Source organism: Papio anubis, chromosome 20, assembly GCF_008728515.1.
Source record: "Papio anubis isolate 15944 chromosome 20, Panubis1.0, whole genome shotgun sequence".
In the NCBI taxonomy this organism is placed as follows: domain Eukaryota; kingdom Metazoa; phylum Chordata; class Mammalia; order Primates; family Cercopithecidae; genus Papio; species Papio anubis.
Window position 1 is genome coordinate 16,506,856 of NC_044995.1, and position 22,630 is coordinate 16,529,485.

Genomic DNA, 22,630 nt, shown 5'->3' on the forward strand with positions numbered 1-22,630 from the left:
ATTACAGATTATGGAATTATTGCGAATCTCCTTAGGTGTGAAGTTACTGGGGGGTGGGGGTCCAATCTTTTGGCTTCCCTGGGCAACTCTGGAAGAACTATCTTGGGCCACACATAAAATATACTAACGATGGCTGATGAGCTTTAAAAAAATCGCAAAAAAATCTCATGTTTTAAGAAAGCTTACAAATTTGTGTTGGACTGCATTCAAAGCTGCCCTGGGGCACAGACAGGTTGGACAATTGTTATATAGCAATTAAGCAGGAGGCAGCCTTTATTCTTAGATGTGATGTGTTAGTATCTACAATTTATACTCAAAAACTACAGCAAAATATGTAAATATTATGTATAAGCAAACCAAATGTGACAACACATTAACCATTGCTGAATCTAGATGGAACATAACAGTGTTCATTATTCTTTTAATTTTTCCAAATGGATAGTGGCTGTTAGTTTCTAATTTATCATTAATTGTGGGCAGAAAAAGCAGACTGACATACCTGCTTTTTGGGTTATAAAAAGGAAAAAGCATTATAGCTATCCCTGAGTCTTTAAAACCTTTACTCTCATAATCTTCACACCCATCAAATCTAGAGATCTCTTTCTCACATTAATTTTCAGAGATAGGTTCTGACTTTATAAATGGAAGTTTAATCTATTTTACTGGATATTATCCTGTTAATTATCCCAATCTAAATAAGGAGTGAAAGGTAATAGATGGTTTTTACAAATTCCTTACACCCACAGGGCCTTGCTCTCACATGAATGTACTAAGTGTATCCCTAATGAAAAAAATAAAGCACTATTTATTGATCAAATGCTATGTGCCAAATACTCTTTTAAAGGTTTTGTCTTTTATTAGCATTGCATCCTCACAAAAATACTATTAGGTGGTACTATTATTACCATTTTAAAAAACAAAGGCACAGGGGCATGTTTTGCCAAACACCACATAGACAGAAGTGGAATTGTGAGAATTATATTATTTATATATATCAAAAAGATATGCCAAGGCTGGTCTTTCCCATGTTCATTACATTAACAGAATCATTTTCTGTTACAGCGCTATATAAAGTGTGGTCCATGTGTTGACACTGGTCCACAAATTGTTTGCTTCTGGTCTCTGCAAAAGTTATAGATACTGAGAGCAAGTATTTAGAAATGTTTGCAGCAATCTGACAGAGTTAACTCAGTTAAATACCATAATAAAAAACTGAGGCTTTTGTTTTGTGCATCAGTTTTTTTCTTTTCATTTTTCTGGTATTCTAGTATTATTTATTTATTTAATTAATTAATTTATTTATTTAAGAGAAGGAGTCTTGCTCTGTCACCCAGGCTGGAGTGCAGTGGCACGATCTCGGCTCACTGCAACCTCTGCCACCTAGGTTCAAGCAATTTTCCTGCCTCAGCCTCCTGAGTAGCTGGGATTACAGGCACCTGCCACCACGCCTAGCTAATTTGTGTATTTTAGTAGAGACAGGGTTTCACCATGTTGGCCAGGCTGGTCTTGAACTCCTGACCTCAGGTGATCTGCCCACCTGGGCCTCCCAAAGTGCTGGGATTACAGGTGTGAGCCACTGTACCTGGCCTACATTTTATTTATTTATTTAGAGACAGGCTCTCACTCTGTCACCAAGCTAGAGTGCAGTGGCACAATCATGGCTCACTAAAGCCATGAGGCAGGGTCTCACTATGTTGCCCAGGCTAGTTTTGAACTCCTGTCTTTCCACAGTGCTGGGATTACAGGTGTGAGCCACTTCACCTGGCCCATTATTACTGCATTTTAGAGAAGCACTGTTCAACAACAGTTTGCAGGGGAAAAGGTCCTTGATGGTTTGGGATGCAGTGCATCGGTATCAATCTTCTAAAGTCTAACAGGGACTGAGTGATGCTATAGTCTTTCAACTCTTTAACATATTAAATAATTTCTGATAAATTGTGAGCATGAAGTAAAAGGGATTCCCACATGTTCTGTAACAAACAGAAAATTTCTTAAATTATAAATTATCTGCTAAAGGGCATTTTCTAACGGCCATCATATTCTCTTGACATTACACATAGGAGGACTTCCTCACTAACATGATTTCTCTGATGTAAAGTAAGTTGATCACTACGAATAAAGGCTTTTCCACATTCTTTACACTTATAGGGTTTTTCACCAGTATGAATTCTGTGATGTCGAGTAAGCTCTGAGTTAACACTGAAGGCCTTCCCACATTCTTTACACTTATAGGGTTTCTCACCCGTGTGAACTATGTGATGTCGAGTAAGTTCTGCTTGAAGACGAAAGGCATTCCCACATTCTTTACAGCTATAAGGTTTCTCACCAGTATGAAGTCTAAAATGTTGAGTAAGATGATACCGACGACTAAAGGTCTTTCCACATTCCTTACATTCATATGGAATCTCACCAGTGTGAATTCTTTGATGTAACGTAAGTCGGTAACTGCAAATAAAAGCATTCCCACATTCATTACATATGTAGGGCTTCTCACCAGTATGGCCTCTGTGATGTTGCGTGAGATGATAGTGCCGACTGAACGTCTTCCCACATTCCTTACATTCGTAGGGTTTCTCACCAGTATGAATTCTGTGATGTTGCGTGAGATGAGTGCTACGAATAAAGGCCTTCCCGCATTCCGTACATTTATAGGGTTTTTCACCAGTATGAATTCTGTGATGCTGGGTAAGTTCTGTTTGAAATCGAAAGGCTTTCCCACATTCATTACATATGTAGGGTTTCTCACCAGTATGAATTTTAAAATGCTGAGTAAGATTATAGCGACGACTAAAAATCTTCCCACATTCTTTACATACGTAGGTGCTCTCACTGGTGTGAATTCGCTGGTGTGAAATAAATTGATTGCTATGAATAAAAGCCTTCCCACATTCCTTACATTCATAGGGTTTCTCACATGTATGAATTCTGTGATGTCGGGTAAGTTCTGCTTGAAGACGAAAGGCTTTTCCACATTCATTACATATGTAGGGTTTCTCACCAGTGTGAATTCTGTAGTGTTGGGTAAGATTATAGCGACTACTGAAGGTTTTTCCACATTCCTTACATTCATAGGGAATCTCACCAGTGTGAGTTCTCAGATGTAAAGTAAGTTGATAACCACAAATAAAGGCCTTCCCACATTCCTTACATTCATAGGGTTTCTCACCAGTATGAGTTCTATGATGCCGAGTAAGCTCTGTTTGAAGACGAAAGGCTTTTCCACATTCTTTACATTCATAGGGTTTCTCACCAGTATGAATTCTATGATGTCGAGCAAGTTCTGCATGAAAACTAAAGGACTTACCACATTCTTTACATTCATAGGGTTTTTCACCAGTATGAATTTTCTGATGTTGAACAAGGTATGAGCCATGACTAAAGGCCTTCCCACATTCATTACATTTATAGGGTTTGACACCAGTATGAATTTTCTGATGTTGACTAATATGTCGTTGTACCCTAAAGGTCTTGCCACAAACCTTACATTCATAAGGCCTCTCACCAGTATGAATTCTTTGATGTTCAGTTAGTTGATAATGAAGTCTAAAGGCCTTCCCACATTCTTTACATTCATAAGGCCTCTCTCCAGCATGAATTGTCTGATGTACTCTAAGGTCTCTAACACGACTAAAGGCCTTCCCACATTCCTTACACTCATAGGGTTTCACACCAGAATGTATTCTCTGATGTTCAGTAAGGTGATAATGAAGTCTAAAGGCCTTCCCACATTCTTTACATTCATAGGGTCTCTCCCCAGCATGGATTGTCTGGTGTACTCTAAGGTCTCCCACTCGACAAAAGGCCTTTCCACATTCCATACATTTATGGGGTCTCTCACCAGTGTGAATTCTCAGATGTTGAATAAGGTATGACTGTTGTCTAAAGGCCTTTCTACATTCCTTACATTCATATGATTTCTCTCTAGCATGAATTTTCAGATGTAGAGGATGAGATATTTGTTTTTGGATTATCATTTGACTAACACAACCCATCTGGTGTCCCTCTTGTCTCTCAAATTCATGTTTGCACTGCAAAGCATTTCTGAAAATGGTGTCCTCATGGATGGTGTTTTTACTTTCTTCCCCTGTCTGCAATTGAGATAAATAGAGTTTGCAAACATTCTTTTCTGAAAGTAAATTCGTGGTGATATACTTGTATTCCAAATCTGCAAAAAAAAAAAAAAAAAAAAAAAAAAAGAAAAAAAAGAAAAAAAAGAAAAAAGCAAACAAATGCTATAATGCTATTTTTCTGTGTTGGGGCAGGGATGGGGGTTGTACCTTATAGTAGAAATAAAAGATAAAACAGAAATAACATACATTAGAAATAAATGGTTTAGAGCAGGAGTCAATAAACTTTTTCTGTAAAAGACCAGATAGTGAAGGTGTTAGGCCTTGGGAGGCATATGGTCTCTGTCACAATTACTTAGCTCTGCTATTACAACACCAAGGTAGCCACAGATGATAATAAGTGTGGCTGTGTTATAATAACACTTAACTTATGGACACTGAAATTTGAATTTCAAAAAATGTTTACATGACACAAAATCTTGATTTTTTCAACCACTGAAAAAATGAAGAAACCAGTTGTAACTTATAAGCCATGCAAAAATGGGCAGTGAGGTATTTGGCTCATGGGCTATAGTTTGCTGGTTCCTAGCTTAGAGAACTCCAAATTATTGTAGTGCAATTTAAAAGAACGCAAAATACCTCAGAAAATGATATGACTTTTAAGAATGGTAAAATAGGCTGGGAGTGGTGGCTCATGCCTGTAATCCCAGCACTTTAGGAGGCTGAGGCAGGTGGATCATGAAGTCAGGAGATTGAGCATCCTGGCTAACATGGTGAAACTCCATCTCTACTAAAAATACAAAAAATTAGCCGGGCATGGTGGCGGGCACCTGTAGTCTCAGCTACTCGGGAGGCTGGGGCAGGAGAATGGCGTGAATCTGGGAGGCGGAGCGTGCAGTGAGCCAAGATTGCGCCACTGCACTCCAGCCTGGATGACAGAGCAAGACTCTGTCTCAAAAAAAAAAAAAAAAAAAAAAAAAAAAAAAAAAAAAAAGAATGGTAAAATAGGTGAGTAGGAGAATAGGGTACATCAGTGGTCCTCCTATTTAGGATGGATTTAGGGGAGTTTCTTACATATACTGTTGTTCAGGCACCAAACCAGACAAAATCAAAATCTATAGGCACAAGTCCTGGATATGTGCATTTAAAATCTTTTTCATCAAATAGCTTTGATGGGGATCATTTTGAAAATCTGTACATAATTCTTTTCCCTTTAAAATAGAGTTTCTCATTCCCCTTACAATAAAACCCAAACATATTACCACGGATAAAAAGTCCTTTCTTATTTGTAAGACCTTTGCAAACCACCTCTGTAAATATTACAAACAAGTCACCGAGAAGGCAGCTAAGTATCATAACTTAATTTCCCCAAATTACAACATAGTTATGAAATACCTCCCTGATTCCAATCTCATCCTAGTCCAGCAATTAAATATGCTCTTTCCTAGATGACTTCCCTTCTGAACGGGAACAAAGGTACATCCAAAATTGCTCAGTCAAAAGTATAAATGGAAAAGTCATTTTTGTATTTCGTCATCTTCCAATTACCTATTGTCACCTTGAACATTAGGTATCTCCAAAACTGTTTACATTTGCCCTATGTGTGTGGCTACTGTTCCTTCTCTTTGTCTCTGTCCCATCTCAAGTACTGAGATATTTTATATGGTGAGCATCAGTTGTGTTTTATCATTACTCATTCACAGATCCTCAAACTCACTGCTAGTCAGTAACTACACTGCAGGTCCTGGCTAGTAGAGTGGCAAGGAGAAGAATACAGGCTTTAGAAAGGAGAAAAATAAACACCTTTATTCTCAGACATAGTAGGCTGAATTGTGGCCCCCAGGAAAGACATGTTCCTAACTCCCAGTGCCTGTGAATGTGACCTAATATGGAAAAAGGGTGGGCCCTAAATCCAATAACAGGTGTACTTATAAGAGCAAGGCATAGGGAGATCAAGAGAGGGTGCCATGAAGATGGAGGCAGAGACTGGAGTGATGCATCTGCAAGTCAAGGAATGCCAAGAATGGCCAGTAACTACTATTCTTTTCATGAATTGTTGGATTCAAATGGCTAAAACTTTGTCTAGAATTTTTGCATTTGTGTAAATGAAAGATACTGACTTATAGATTTCTTTTCTTATAATGCCTTTGTCTAGTTTTGGTATCAGGGTAATGCTGGACTTGAAGAGTGAGTTTGGAAGTATTCCCTTGTCTTAAAGTTTCTGGAAGACTTTGTGTACAATAGGTACACAAATGCAAAAATCTAAAACTATAAAGTATCTAGAAAGGCTAGGGGCAGTGGCTCACGCCTGTAATCCCCGCACTTTGGAAGGCTAAGGTGGGCAGATCATGAGATCAGGAGTTCGAGACTAGCCTGGCCAATATGGTGAAACCCTGTCTCTACTAAAAATATAAAAATTAGCTGGGCGTGGTGGCGGGCACCTGTAGTCCCAGCTACTAGGGAGGCTGAGGCAGAAGAATCGCTTGAACCTGGGAGGTGGAGGTTGCAGTGAGCCGAGACTGCGACTGCACTCTAGCCTGGGCGACAGAGAGAGACTCTGTCAAAAAAAAAAAAAAAAAAAAAAATTTCTAGAAGAAAACAGAAAATTTTTGTACTTTTTATATTGGGCAAAGATTTCTTAAATATGATCTGAAAGGACAGTCCATAAGAGAAAAACGTGATAAACTGAACTTAATCAAATTAAGAGCTTATGCTATTCAGAAGACACTGTTAAGAGTTTACAGATCATACATTTGATAAAGGACTTACATCCAGAATATATAAGGGACTCTCAAAACCCAATAATTAGCAAACAACCAATGCGATTAGAAAACGGGCAGAAGGCCAGGTACAGTGGCTCATGCCTGTAATCCCAGCACTTTGGGAAGCTGAAGCAGGTGGATCTGAGGTCAGGAGTTCAAGACCAGCCTGGCCAGTGTGGCGAAACCCCATCTCTACTAAAATACAAAAATTAGCTGGGCATGGTGGCACATGCCTGTGGTCTCAGCTACTTAGGAGGCCAAGGCAGGAGAATTGCTTGTACTCAAGAGGTGGAGGTTGCAGTGAGCTGAGGTTGCACCACTGCACTCCAGCCTGGGCAACAGAGCAAGACTCTGAAAAAAAAAAAAAAAAGAAAGAGAAAGAAAGAAAGAAGGAAGGAAGGAAGAAAGAAAGGAAGGCAGGCAGGCAAGCAGAAAACTGTAATAGATGCTTCACCAAAGAAGATATATGGATGATAAATTAAGAATAAAAAGTTGCTCAGGATTATTAGGCATTAGGGAAATGAAAATTAAAACCACAATATGATACCGTAACTCATCACCTATTAGCACAGCTAAAATTTAAAAGACTGCCCACACCAAGCGCTGACAAGAATGTGGAAGAATTGGAATTTTCATAAACTTCTGCTGGGAAAGTAAAAGGATACAACCACTTTCTTCTTTTTTTTTTCTTTCAGACATTATCTTGGTCTGTCACCCAGGCTGGAGTGCAGTGGCACAATCTCGGCTCACTGCAACCTCTGCCTCCAGGGTTCAAGTGATTCTCCTGCTTCAGCCTCCTGAGTAGCTGGGATTACAGATGCCTGCCACTATGCCTTTTTAGTAAAGATGAAGTTTCACCTTGTTGGCCAGGCTAGTCTTGAACTCCTGACCTCCAGTGATCCACCTGTCTTTGCCTCCCAAAGTGCTGGGATTACAGGCATGAGCCACCGCTACTGGCTGATACAACCACTTTCAAAAACAGTGTGGCAGTTTCTTAAAAAATAAACATATATTTATCATATGATCTACCCATTCTACCCCAGTAGTTACCCAAGATAAATGAAAGCATAAGTCTATACAAATAATTTTACATGAAAGTTTCCAGTAGCTTTATCTGTAATAGCCAAACACTGGAAATAACTCAATGTCCATCCCTATAGATAAATGGATAAGTAAATTGTGGTATATCCATACAATGGAATACTACTCAACAATAAAAAGGAATGAAGTACTGATACATACAGCAACATGGATGAATCTCAAAATAATTTTGCTGAGTGAATGATGCTAAATTTTAAAAATCACCATATTTTTAAAAAAGAAAGAAAAAAATCACCACATAATTCTGTTACACAAAATTCTAGAAAATGAAAACTAAGTTATAGTGACAGAGAGATGATCAGTGCTTACCTGGGCAGTGGGTAGAGAGGGACATGAGGGAGGGATTTATTTTGGAGGTGATGGATATGTTTATTATTTTGATTGTGTAATGGTTTCACAATATACAGGGTAACTTAGCAAATTTTATACTTTAAATGTGTGCAGTTTACTATATGCCAATTATATGTCAATAAAACTGTTTTAAAATGTTATAAAAATTGGCTGGGTATGGTGGCTCATGCCTGTAATCCCAGCACTTTGGGAGGCTGAGGTGGGTGGATCACCTGAGGTCGGGAGTTCGAGACCAGCCTGACCAACATGGAGAAACCCTGTCTCTATTAAAAATACAAAATTAGCCTGGTGTGGTGGCGCATGCCTGTAGTCCCAGCTACTTTGGAGGCTGAGGCAGAAGAATGGCTTGAACCCAGGAGGTGGAGGTTGCTGTGAGCAGACAGCGTACCATTGCACTCCCGCCTGGGCAACAAGAGTGAAACTCTGTCTCAAAAAAAAAAAAAAAAAAAGTTATAAAAATTGACACTTAAAATGAGTACATTTTATATTACATTAATTATACCTCAACATATATGATTAAAAAAATACGCTGGTTGGCTGGGCACGGTGGCTCACTCCTGTAATCCCAGCACTTTGGGAGGCCATGGCGGGTGGATCACAAGGTCAGGAGATCGAGACCATCCTGACTAACATGGTGAAACCCCATCTCTACTAAAAATACAAAAAAAAAAAAAAATTAGCCGGGTGTGGTGGCAGGGGCCTGTAGTCCCAGCTACTCGGTAGGCTGAGGCAGGAGAATGGCGTGTACCCAGGAGGTGGAGCTTGCAGTGAGCCGAGATGGCACCACTGGACTCCAGCCTGGGCAACAGAGCAAGACTCTGTCTCAAAAAAAAAAAAAAAATACACTTGTCCTATGACCCAGAAATTCCACTTCCATATATTCCCAAGAAAAATGAACACCCAAGAGAAATGAAAACATCTGAACACAAAAACAATTGTGCAAACATGTTCACATCAGGTGGCATAATCTGCTTTGGGAATAAACACAGATGGTTCATCTCAGAACCTTTACATTTGCAGCTTTTTCTGCTTGTAATGTTCTTCCTCAATATTCACATGGCCTGAGACCTTACTTTATGTCTCTGGTTCAAAGATCATCACCTCAAAATGGCCTTTCCTGATCTTACCTAAATTAGCCCTACTAACTCCCCAACACTCTAGCTCCTTACTCTGCTTAACTTTCTTTACAACACATATGAAAACCTGATTATTATCTGTTTACTTATTGACAAAATGTTTCTATAATATCAACATCTCTACGACAACAAGAGTGTCTCCCAATCGTGCCTAATCTCTAGCACAGTGCTTGGCTTAGGTTAGGTAAATGGGAAATATTTGATGAATAAAACTTGGACAATGGAGGAATGAAGATAAATCAAAATGTAAAAGGAGACCTGGAAACAAAGGTAAAATGGTCATCGATGGGGAAGAAAGAAAGCACCCCCACTTTGAAAGAGGAGAGAAATATGAGAGAAGAGAAACAAGGAATATGGCAAATTGGGTAAAGTTCCTTTAGTAGCTAATGTGGAGAGAATCTGAATGCTTCTCAGGTATCAGTCCTTTCTCCACAGGTCTCAAGCCTTTGAAGGGAGCTTTCCAAACAACTCAGTGCTGTGCCTCCTCCCTGACATCATGGGTCACAACTTGTGATAGCACCCTCCTCCCTGATTTGCTGTCACTCACCTGTGTACCAACTCCTTGTCCCTTCCCTCATTACTATCCAGGGCTCTTGCTGTTGCTCCAATAAAGTAATCACATCTGGCTTAGGAATGGTATATCCTGCTCACGAGAAAAGAAACGACACATGTTGTAGAAAAACACAAAAACGACCATAACCTTGACATGACAATTCACACTTGGTTACATCTGTAAGAAACTGCAGGTGAAAATGGTACTAGATAATGCCATGACAGCAAAGAAGAAAAAGGCCATCTAAGAATATTCACGTTAACATGGACTCACAATTACAGGACTAAAGAGGCAAGGTAAGAGAGTGAAAAGGTCTGCTTTGCTGTTGAAGGCAGTACAGAGAGGGCACCAGTGAGCACGCCCTCTGGAGCCCTATGGCCTGGGTTCAAATCTTCTGCCACCTACCAGCTGTGTGACCGTGAAAGTTACCCTCCACATGTTCACTTTTATCAAATGCAAAATGGGGCTGATATTACTGACTTCTTAGGGCTGTGGTGAGAATTAAATGAATTAATATATGCAAAGGCATAAAAATATGCCCAGTATATAGTATTATTTTGTTGTTGTTACTATTTTCCTAAGAGAAATATACTAAGTTTCCTAAAACATTTCCAGGTTCTTCCTCGGATATTCCTTCAATGGAAAATGTAAATTCACAGACTTTAACTTTCAACTGCAAAGCAGGTTAAGGAGAATATGTCTCCTCTAGGATGGGGTGTGTTGGCTTGAATTTTAAATGACTATTGTTAACTCTATCCACCACTGTATAATCCATAGAGGTTCTTTTGATAATTCAGGAAAACTAGAATTCTGAGACTAGCTGTTGTCTTGTAGGAGGGCCAGATATTAACACAGAGCAGCTATAGGAATTCTGAGTATATGCATTATATGAAATCTGGTTTCTCTGAAAATTTCACACAGCTCAAACCTGGAAATTATTGAGAAAAGCAAGCAATAACAGGAAGAATCAGAGGGAGGAGGGAATGTCACTGAGGGACAGAAAGGTGAAGCTGCTTAACACAGGTGCCCATTTCCACCCCAACACTGCTGAAACTATGACTTTAGAAATAGGGGGAGTCAGTCGGCTTCTTAAAGCAGAGTTCTGAAGTTTGACAGTGGAGAAAGCTGATACTCCAGAAAACAGATTGTAAACGATTTTGGCAGATACCTTACCCAGTGAGACCAGGTTGCTGTAGTTCTCCAACATCACATCCTTGTACAAGTCCCTCTGCGCAGGGTCCAGGCACTCCCACTCCTCTTGGGAGAGGTCTATGGACACATCCCTAAATGCCAAGGATACCTGAAATGACAAGCCTATGTATTAAAAAAAAAAAAAATTAAATGTATTTTCAAGATGGAAAACTGCTTTGCAGGAAAGAAGCAACATAGTAAGCAAATAAACTGGGGCTCAAGCCTGCAACGTGTATAAAAGAATAAGGAAATTAATACTTCTGAAATACAGTGTTTATATGCTTTTAAAGAATATTGTTGATGCAAATTAAGTGAAATAGCATAAAGAAGCACATTGCCCATTATGTGCCTGCAGTTTAAGTTCTGAATAAATGCAAGTTCCATCATCCTCTCTTCCCTTCAAAAAATTTTTGGAAAAAGAATTTTTTCACCAAAAAGTATTCTAAAATTTATCTTAGAAAACAGGATTTGACTGACATTACGTGATTTCATTAAAACTCAGGTTCATCATGATGCAAAATAACCTCATAAGAAAAGTCTTCAGTTAGTATATTTATTGGCTAGCTAATAATATCATCCATCTTGTGGATACAGCAGACTAATTCTTCTTTTATTCTTAGGCATTTGGATTGGCCAAAATGTTTAAGGTCTTCCCCAATCCTGTTTCCACCCATCATTAGGGATCAGAGCCTATTTCCAGCCATCATTAGGGACTGGAGGATCTTCCTATCTGCTACCCCTGCCATACCTCAGAAACAATTGCTTTGTTCCTAAGCCAGAGGATGCTGACGTATCCACAATGACACTGATGTCACTGGAGACCAGCACAACCTCCTCAACCACAAAATTGACTTTTGTTTTCTTATTCATCCCTTGGAGATTCCCTGGCTGGATCACTGAAACTACCATATGCAGGCCCCAGTCATACTCCAACCTAGTCCTCTAAGCCATACATGGGATCTCACCTCTGCCTCTGAGGCTGACATGGAAGACAATGTTTGAGTCACTGCAGAAGACAAAACACTGAACACTAAATCCCATCCCATCCACCCACAAAACTCAGGTCTGTGCAGTCTAATGGGACCACCATCTGTGTGCCATAGAACCACGACTCCTGGTCAGGCGCGGTGGCTCACACCTGTAATCCCAGCACTTTGAGAGGCCGAGGAGGATGGACCATCTGAGGTCAGGAGTTCGAGACAAACCTGGTCAATATGGTGAAACCCCATCTCTACTAAAAATACAAAAATAAGCCAGGTGTGGTGGCGGGTGCCTGTAATCCCAGCTACTTGGGAAGATGAGGCATGAGAATCACTTGAACCCAGGAGGCGGAGGTTGCAGTGAGCCGAGATGTCGCCACAGCACTCCAGCCTGGGCGACAGAGCAAGGCTCTGTCTCAAAAAAAAAAAAAAAAAGAATATGACTCTGATGACAGAAACTCAAATATTTCCCTTGACGGACTTCATCTTTCACTGCTCCATCAGCGTTCCTGAGAGCAGACCGGGTTCATAGATGAATGATCAATAAGTGAGCACAGATAAGAGAAAACAGGAGCAAACGAGGAAGACACTAGGCTATTTGGGACTATCCTTCACTGTGATCAGAGTAACTAGGGAGCAGGTTCCACAACAGGGTGGTCTTAGGAAGGAAGTCTCATGATAATGAGACTTCAATGATCACATGAATTTTAAAACACAGTATTTCAAGGAAGAAAAACACAAACTTACATCAGCCATGGTTTTAGAACGGCAAGAACTTGTCAGTTCTCCTTGGGCTTCCTCCATGGAGAAGCACAGAATCCAGAGAAGCCGAGGCTGGGGAAAGAACAAGTGACTCTGAGACCAGATGTGTCTCAGAACTCCTAAAATGACTTAAGTTAATAAGATCTTGTTTTGCCATCATTTCTACTTCCAACCCCACCATTCTGCACCTATAAACCGGGGAAGACAACAGGGAACTCAGATAAAGCCAAACCCTCCCTATACCATGAGAAACCACCTGTGCAAGTGTAGATACAGAGTAGAGGCTTCCTGCATGAAGCACGACCAGGAGCTCCAGCAGAACGGTCTCTGGCTCACTTCAACTTCTGGATGCTGCTGATCTGTAGCTGAGACTGAATTGTTAGGTCCTGACTTGAGCAGATCCTCTTCCACCCATGCCCACCTTAGGACTGAGAAGGGGCCACCCGTTCAAACCCAAATATCATTCATGGCTTGGCTATCTGCCTGGACTCCACAGACAGGAAGGCAGAAGACAGTGGGCAGCCCTTCTCACGGCAAAACTGCACTTGCCCAAGTGTAGCCCTTCCCCAGCTAGAACTACAGCCCCCAGAATCCTCTGTTTCCAACCAATTTCCTAACTGAGTTCCCAATCACGAACATCTATGAACTCACTGACCACTCCAATATCTCAGTATCAAGGCTGGGGTGGTGTAAATTCATGCCCATGGTTTCCAGGTGATGACAACAAAAATAGCTATTTTTAGGATCTTCTGCATGATGGGTCCTTCATCATATCAACATTTAACCATGCAATGCATTTATCTCCATTCAACAGATGAGGTAATAAGGGCTTAAAATAAAGTACCTTGCCCAAAATCACAGTTAGTAAGAGACAGAGCTGTGTTCTGAATCCACATTTCTCTAATTATAAAGCCAATTATCTTTTTTTTTTTTGGAGACAGGGTCTTGTTCTCAATTCTGGCTTTTGCCTCTGAAGCCCAGAATTTTTTCAAATGAAACTTATGCGTGGGCAATTCACTAAAAATAGCAGCATATCATCCACTGAAGTTATTAAATTTCAATACAATGAAGCAGATCCTAATTAAGGAAATACCAGTTGACAGTTATTAGAATGGTAGACTTAAAAGATTAACAATATGCCAGATGAGCAACATCACAGGGAAATGAATACCGCGTAAATGCTACAGATTTGTAGGACCTTAAAACATGGCATGTAGAAGGATGTGAGAGACTTTTGCCATCTAAACGTAATTTTGGGACTCTACCCAAAGCAAATGATTGTAAATGTGTATTAAGATGCCTGCAGGTTAGGCCAGGCACGGTGGCTCACACCTGTAATCCTAGCACTTTGGGAGGCCAAGGCGGGCAGATCATTTGAGGTCAGGAGTTCGAAACCAGCCTGGCCAACATGGTGAAACCCTCTCTCTACTAAAAATACAAAAATATTAGCTAGGCATGGTGGCACATGCCTGTAATCCCAGCTACTTAGGAGGCTGAGGCAGGAGAATCGCTTGAACCTGGGAGGCAGAGGTTGCAGTGAGCTGAGATCGCGCCACTGTACTTCAACCTGGGTGACAGAGCAAGGCTCTGTCTCAAAAAAAAAAAAAAAAAGATGCATGCAGGTTAGGGGTGTAAAAGGCTTATTGGAAAAAACAAAAATAAAAAAGATGCACGCAGGGAGGGTGGAATTCAGCATTCTGAGTCCAGCAATAGCTGACTGGTTAGGTAAGTTACAGATCATCTATGTAACAGAACAGTAAATAGACATTAAATACTATACTAAATTGGAGAAAATATATAAAGGATTTGGGAAATATCCAAGATATGTCCTAAATAAAAAATAAGGTTAAAACTCAGAATGTACAATATGATTACATTTGTGAAAAATACACACACACATACGTAAAGAAAGAATGAAGGACAGGCAAAAACCAAGAGAGAGAAAAAAGTTAAAAAATGTATATATCCATATGTCAGCACTGCCGAGCTGCATGACATTACTTGATATAGTTTTAAAGTATAATCTGTAACTTTTAAAAACAATTTAGGCTGGGTGCAGTGGCTCACGTCTGTAATCCTAGCACTTTGGGAGGCCGAGGCAGGTAGATCACCTGAGGTCAGGAGTTCGAGACCAGCAGGGCCAACATGGCGAAACTCCATCTCTACTAAAAAATACAAAAATTAGCCAGGCGTGGTGGCACATGCCTGTAATCCCAGCTACTCGGGAGGCTGAGGAAGGAGAATCACTTGAACCCGGGAGGTGGAGGTTGCAGTGAGCTGAGATCGTGCCACCGCAGTCCAGCCTGTGCAACGGGAGCGAGACTCATCTCAAAAAAATAATAATAATTTAAAATATACACACAGGCAGATATATGTACTTATTTTTCATTTTGATAAGAGAAAGCCTTTCCTTTTTTGAACAATCTCCTATGAACTCCCAAGGCCTGTGACCTGAATTTCTTTACTGTTTTTTATTACCTTCTACCTTATACTTATTCAGTCTATTCTGATTTTAGACTCTGCTGTGCAGAAGCACTTATGTGTTTTCAGTTCTCGTATTCCTCTAATTACTAACACAAGATTCAGTATACTGTGAGCCCTTATATCTGACATTTGACTAAAATTCCATTTTTAGGCATTTTTTTCTTGCAAGTGGTTATTAAAGCATATTAAGACATATACATAAGATAGTTACCACATAACAACTTATAATAATCAAATATTAAAAACACTAATAGCTGCCGGGCGCGGTGGCTCACGCCTGTAATCCCAGCACTTTGGGAGGCCGAGACGGGCGGATCACGAGGTCAGGAGATCAAGACCATCCTGACTAACATGCTGAAACCCCGTCTCTACTAAAAATACAAAAATTAGCCGGGCGCGGTGGCAGTGCCTGTAGTCCCAGCTACACGGGAGGCTGAGGCAGGAGAATGGCGTGAACCCGGGAGGCGGAGCTTGCAGTAAGTGGAGATCGCGCCACTGCACTCCAGCCTGGGCGACAGAGCGAGACTCCGTCTCAAAAAAAAAAAAAAAAACACTAATAGCTATAGTAGGCAGCAGGTTAAATAAACTATGGTCAGTTATGATGACACACCAAGGCCTTACTAATACTAATTATATTGGTCCACATTTATTTTTGGAGGAAGACATCAATGATGAGTTACTAACTGATACAGGCAAATTAAAGGAGCATGTGCCATTATGGGCAGGGTTATAACGTTGTCATTAATAACACAGACTCTGTTGTCAGATTTTCAGAATGTGAACCTTAGTCTGACAGCTACATACTTTTCAGTTAGTTTGCTGGTAAATTAGGGATAAGAACAGCACCTATCTCACAGGCTTGTCATGAAGATTGAGATAATACATATATCCCACTTAATGATACACAATTACGTAATAAAAGTTAGCCAGTATTGGCCGGGCGCGGTGGCTCATGCCTGTAATCCCAGCACTTTGGGAGGCCGAGGAGGGCGGATCACGAGGTCAGGAGATCAAGACCATCCTGGCTAACATGGTGAAACCCCGTCTCTACTAAAAATACAAAAAAATTAGCTGGGCATGGTGGCGGGCGCCTGTAGTCCCAGCTACTAGGGAGGCTGAGGCAGGAGAATGGCGTGAACCGGGGAGGTGGAGCTCGCAGTGAGCCGAGATGGCGCCACTGCACTCCAGCCTGGGCAACAGAGCGAGACTCCGTCTCGAAAAAAAAAAAAAAAAGTTAGCCAGTATTATTAAAATAGAGGATATTATGTCCTTCATTCCACTGCTATTAAATAAAATCATTTTAATTTATTTCATTTTTTCTAGTAAAGTTTGAGTCTCATGCCCATTTTTTAATAACTATATTTTAAGTATTTTAGAGCTGAGCCTTGAAGATGCAATTATTTTTAAAGAACAACATTCATAAAACAGACTCCCAGAAAGATAATCAAGAAATCTCTTCTTGGTTGGGCGCAGTGGCTCACACTTGTAATCCCAGCACTTTGGGAGGCCGAGGTGGGTGGATCACCTGAGGTCAGGAGTTCGAGACCAGCCTGACCCACATGGTGAAACCCCCGTCTCTACTAAAAATACAAAAATTAGCCTAGTGTGGTGGTGCGCACCTGTAATCCCAGCTACTCTGGAGGCTGGGGCAGAAGAATTGCTGGAACCTGGGAGGCGGAGCTTGCAATGAGCTGAGATTGTGCCACAGCACTTCAGCCAGGGCGACAGAGTGAGACTTCATTTTGGGGAAAAAAAAAAAAGAAAGAAAAGAAATCTCTTTTATTCTTGCAACTACCAAAGGGGAGACATCATTCTTCAATATAAAACTAGCTAAAATAATCTAATTAAGGCAGGGGTCCCCAACCCCCAGGTCACTGACTGATACTAGGCCATGGCCTGTTAGGAACTGGGTCACACAGCAGAAGGTGAGTAGCAGGCCAGCAAGGGAAGCGTCATCAGTATTTACAGCTACTCCCCATTGCTAGCATGAACCGCTTGATCTCTGCCTCCTGTCAGATCAGCTGCAGCATTAGATTTTCATAGGAGTGCGAACCCTATTATGAATTGACCATGCGAGGGATCTAGGCTGCGTGCTCCTCATGAGAATCTAATACCTGATGATCTGTCATTGTCTCCCGTCACTCCCAGATGAGACCATCTAGTTGCAGGAAAACAAGCTCAGGGCTCCCACTGATTCCACATTATGGTGAGTTGTATAATTATTTAATTACATGTTATAATGTAATAATAATGGGAATAATATGCACAATAAATGTAACGTGCTTGAATCATCCTGAAACCATCTCCCTCTCCCTGTCTGTGAAAAAATTGTCCTCCATGAAACTAGTCCTGGTGCCAAAAAGGTTGGGGGCTACTGTAATAAGGCCTTCAATAGATAACTTTAATATGAGGTTCAATCTTGTTCTCCTGTTCTATATGTAAAGATTTACATAAATATTTATAGCTGTTACCATCTTATTCTGTTTTCTTTCTTTCTTTTTGTTTTTTTTTTTTTGAGACAGAGTCTCACTCTGTCACCCAGCCTGGAGTGCAGTGGTGCTATCTCGGCTCACTGCAACCTCCTGGGTTCAAGCAATTCTCTGCCTCAGCCTCCCGAGCAGCTGGGATTACAGGTGCCCACCACCACACTTGGCTAATTTTTGTATTTTTAGTAGAGACGGGGTTCCACCATCTTGTCCATGCTGGTCTTGAACTCCTGACCTTGTGATCCACCTGCCTTGGCCTTCAAAAGTGCTGGGATTACAGGCACGACATCCCACTCCCGGCCTTATTCTGTTTTCTACTGTTATAAATCTGTCCTAGAAAATGCTATCTGCATAATGGAACCCTGAAAAAAACCTAGCCAAGATAAGAGTATTGCTATGTCCTGTAAAAGCAACCTTAAAAATCTAAAAAAAAGCAGTATAATTCTGAAGAACTGTCTTATTTGATAAATTGTGTCATTTTAATTATCCTTAATTGGTTTATATAACCCTAAAAGGTGTAAATTTCTCAAAGGTTAATGAAACTTAGCAGGATTCATTGATGTCTTTCTCTTCTCCCTTTGTGCACAGAGATATAAGAAAGCTATGGTTTAGGGAGAATTAATTTTTCTAACTAGGAGCTAGAAAGTCTTGTGTCCTTTGAATAATTTGTTAGTGCAATTTCTATTCTGCAGGAAGAAAAGTGCAGGTATGTGTGTGCACACACACACGCACACACACAAAGTGCGCTGAAAAATCTTGCTAAAATAGGTCAGGCATGGTGGCTCACACCTGTAATCCTGGCACTTTGGGAGGCTGAGGCAGGTGGATCACCTGAGGTCAGGAGTTCGAGACCAGCCTGGCCAACATGGTGAAACCCCATCTCTATTAAAAATACAAAAAATTAGCTGGGCATGGTAGCAGGGCCTGTAATCCCAGCTACTTAGGAGGCTGAGGCAGGAGAATTGCTTGAACTTGGGAGATGGAGGTTGCAGTGAGCCAAGATCGCACCATTGCACTCCAGCCTGGGCAACAGAGCGAGACTCTGTCAAAAGAAAAAAAAAATGTTGCTAAAATATAGCTCCCCAAAGTATTAACAGTGAGCCTGGGGCTATTTTAACTTTCTTCTTTATAAGTCCCTTATATAATATAACTGAGTAACTAAATAATTTATAAAAGGTGAACATTAATTCTATAACCAGAAGTATACAATAAATCTGTATCCAATTATAAAGTAAAATGTTTTAACACATCAGAAGCAAGTTGGTTTGACATGTATGGAAACAGTAGGAAAACAGTGTGACCATTATAAATAAATGCCTACCAGTTCTTGAACATTCTTCTTCAATTCAACAAGACCTTTTCACTATTAAGATTCTTCTCTTAATACACAAGCCAGGTGAACAGCATCTGCAGACTGAATAAGAAAATTTGAGCAAAGCAGACAGAAGAGTGTTTGGTTCTTCTCTACTTCTCCAGCAAGTAATCAGTTGAAATGTTTAGATATAATCCTTGTTAAATGTCTTTAAATCCTAATATTAGTGAGATTCATATAAAATTTAAAATTTGCAGTTGGGTGCGGTGGTTCATGCCTGTAATCCCAGCATTTTGGGAGGCTGGGGCAAGTTGATAACCTGAGGTCAGGAGTTCAAGACCAGCGTGGCCAACATGGTGAAACCCCATCTCTACTAAAAATACAAAAATTAGCCGTGTGTGGTGGCAGGTGCCTGTAATCCCAGCTACCTGGGAGGCTGAGGCAGGAGAATCACTTAAACCCAGGAGGCGGAGGCTGCAGTGAGCCGAGTTCATGCCATTGCACTCCAGCCTGGGCGACAGAGCAAGACTCCATCTCAAAAAAAAAAAAAAAAAAAATGCATATGATTCTTCATCACTATGACTATTACTTTACTTATATGTACTTTTTATTCTTATAACTAACACTGTATAAACATAAATCTCAACTCAGGGTTTCTTTGGAAAAAAATCCCTGCTCATGTTCACACAGATTTCTATACTTGGACCTCCAATCACATTCCCACTTCTAAAAGCCTTGAAAACAGGCAACCATTATCACCTGTTTACTGACACCAGTCAGGTCATCTCTAATCCTGTCATACTTCAAAACTGAGGTCTTTGGAGAAGATTGGAGAAGACGGATGATGTGATTCTACCTAAACATTAATCTCAATAAAACAAAGTTTTAACTTTAGACTCCAAGATATGCATTTCTCTACCATTATAGAAAGCGAGTGCAGAGGAATGATTTGAAAAATAAGAAGGTCATTTGGAGGCCCGTGAAGAGGAGGGTCCACCTGCATGGTCCATTGTTCACTGGAAAGGAAGGCCTGGGATAGGTCACTGGACAACTCAGGAAAAGCAAAGCAATGTTTCCATCTCCTCAAAACAAAAACACTTTATGCATTTATTTAAAGATTTATTTCAAGATATGGACCAGAGAGTTGTAATTTATGTGCCAAATAATTTTGTCTTTTTAGATTGAATCAAATGAACTTTTTCAAAGGGAAAAATGCAAATGAAAGTCACAGAAAGTAGCAGGGGATGTGATTTTTGTGACTGTGAGCAATGAGGTGACAGGCTCTGCGGTAGATTGTGGCTTTGCTTGACATAGCAGTGTGGTACCATATCGTATGACCGGGTGCAGGCAAGGCTGTGTGAAGATTAGAATGTGTGATTTCCATTTCATGAACAAAAAGGAAATATAAACTTACCTGGACCTGAACTTTTAGACCTGCTACAACAATTGTTCCCTCCTTTTCAGGATCCTTGTTTTGATGAATGGCAGGATGGGGGAAGAAAAAAAATCATGAGACAGCAGGCTTTTTCTTAGAGCACAGGCCAACCTAGAATATCCCCTCCAGCGCTACATCTGCGCTGACCTCACGCCCATAACAGCTGTGTGAGAGTGAGGCTGGGATGTGTCTCTGAACTCACACCAGATTTCTAGATCAAAGTTATGGGAATGCAGTGGTTCTGAAAAATGTAGCTGCCCACACAGCGGCTCCAACTGGGCGCTCTTCCAACCTGTCGTCCCAGGAGTCTGTTTTAGGGACACTTCTAATTCAAAAGTCCAATCGCCAACCCAGGTCTGTACCTTCTTGCTGGGAACCTTCATCCCAGAGCTCAATATTTGACTTCCCTCTTGGGGACACTGCTCTGTGCAGACACCGAGGCCGTGAGGGGAGTAGAGGGTCAGTGACACACACCAGAGGGCCAGGCACTTGTCTCAACCTCACATCCGCACCCGCACCCACCCAACCCGGTCCTGACAGGCGCCCCGTCGCGCGCACACGCACACATACACCGTCTGCCACATTTTGTCACACAATCCCCCTTCTCCGCTCCCCACGCACGCACAGGCCTGAGGCTCCCTCCGGGCACGACACGCCAGGTCTTGGCCCTGGAGCGCCTCACTTTGGGTGGCAGTTCCAACCCCAGTCCTACTCGTAAGAGTCCCGTTCCGCCTCACCTAGCTCGGACTTCTTGCCTGCCTGTGAATAAAGTACCCAGGCGGCTGAACCCTTAAGAACGCAATGTAAAGGGCCCTCGGGATCCAGGCAACACTGCCCAAGCGGCTTCTGGGAAATGTAGTCCACAGCCGGAAACTGGTCCTCTTGGGCGGAGGCGCAGGCGCGCGCGCATCCGGCGGTTTCGCTCCACATCCCGGGAAGCCACGCAGGAAGCTGAGGAGGAGGATAGACGCTTCTGGGCCCCTCGCCAGGCCACTTGAGCGTGGGACCGTCGAGTGCAACCCTGAGGCCGAGTGCGTGCGTACTGGGCGATAGCTCCGCCAGGCAGGGTTTTGTCTGTTTCACCCCTTGAGGTAGTCCCGGCGTCTAGTACATAGTAGGCGCTCAATACGTGTGTTGTAAAGAATGAGTGCCTGGCCATTTGTATTTGCGTTGTGAGCGCGTGCGTGTGGCACCGTGAGGGTTGCGGGACCGACGGAGCCTCTCTGGCTGTGGCGGGACCGACGGAGCCTCTCTGGCTGTGGCGGGTTGTGTTTCCGCATGTGTGTAATTTGAGTGTGAGTCGGTGTGTAGTGAGTGAAGGGATCTAACTGGAGAAAACCACAGAAAATACCCGGGGCTGTGATTTTTGTGACTTTGGCCAATGGGACGACAGGCTCTGTGGTAGATGGTGGCTGTGCTTGACGTAACAATGTGGTACTATGCCGTGTGACTGGGTTGCCGGCAAGGCTATGTGAAGGTGAGAATGTGTGATTTGGAAAATCTGGGTGTGGAACGTCACGGGTGCCAGTGGAATTGTGACTCTGTGTGTGTATAAAAGTTTGCAACCATAGGCCTATATGTCTGTGGAATAAAGATAATATGTTGCATCTTCTTGGAGTATCAGCTTTATTTAAAGATTTGGATCAGAAAGTTGCAATTTATATGCCAAAGAAATTTGTCTTTTTATATTGAATCAAATGAATTTTTTACAAAGAGAAAAATGAAAATAATAGTAACTTTTAAAAAATATTAAGAATTTCCTTCCACTTTTCTATTCTGGCAATGGGTCTTTGGCAGATCGATTTGAAAAGCTTGGACTGAGGAAATTATACTTGGAAAGCACATTAGGCAGTCAGCCCTTGGTTCCTAAATACACCATGCTCCACTGAAAGGAGCAAGGCTCCATGGAGAAATGGCGGATTCCAGAGCTGGGAAAGGGAAAGTTCAGAATGAACTTGGAACATCTTGTGCTAGAAAGTAAGGAAGTGCTCAAAGAATGGTGGGGACGAG

At 41.5% G+C, this 22,630-nt stretch overlaps 1 protein-coding gene across 2 annotated transcripts; it reads right to left on the reverse strand.

The window, feature by feature from the left end:
• Positions 1 to 1,671: 1,671 nt before the first annotated feature.
• Positions 1,672 to 20,576, reverse strand: ZNF546 (zinc finger protein 546). Of its 2 annotated transcripts, XM_003915545.5 has the most exons (5): positions 20,105 to 20,576; positions 12,889 to 12,975; positions 11,144 to 11,270; positions 9,965 to 10,060; positions 1,672 to 4,165 (listed from the first exon to the last, which is right to left on the reverse strand). In XM_003915545.5, the coding sequence occupies exons 1-5, from the start codon at positions 20,186 to 20,188 to the stop codon at positions 2,025 to 2,027; spliced, it is 2,535 nt and encodes an 844-aa protein (XP_003915594.1). In that variant the 5' UTR covers positions 20,189 to 20,576; the 3' UTR covers positions 1,672 to 2,024. The 2 variants fall into 2 exon arrangements, with proteins under 2 accessions (XP_003915594.1, XP_009192758.1); XM_009194494.4 differs by lacking the exon at positions 20,105 to 20,576 and having other exon boundaries at positions 11,144 to 11,284; positions 12,889 to 12,973.
• Positions 20,577 to 22,630: the final 2,054 nt, after the last annotated feature.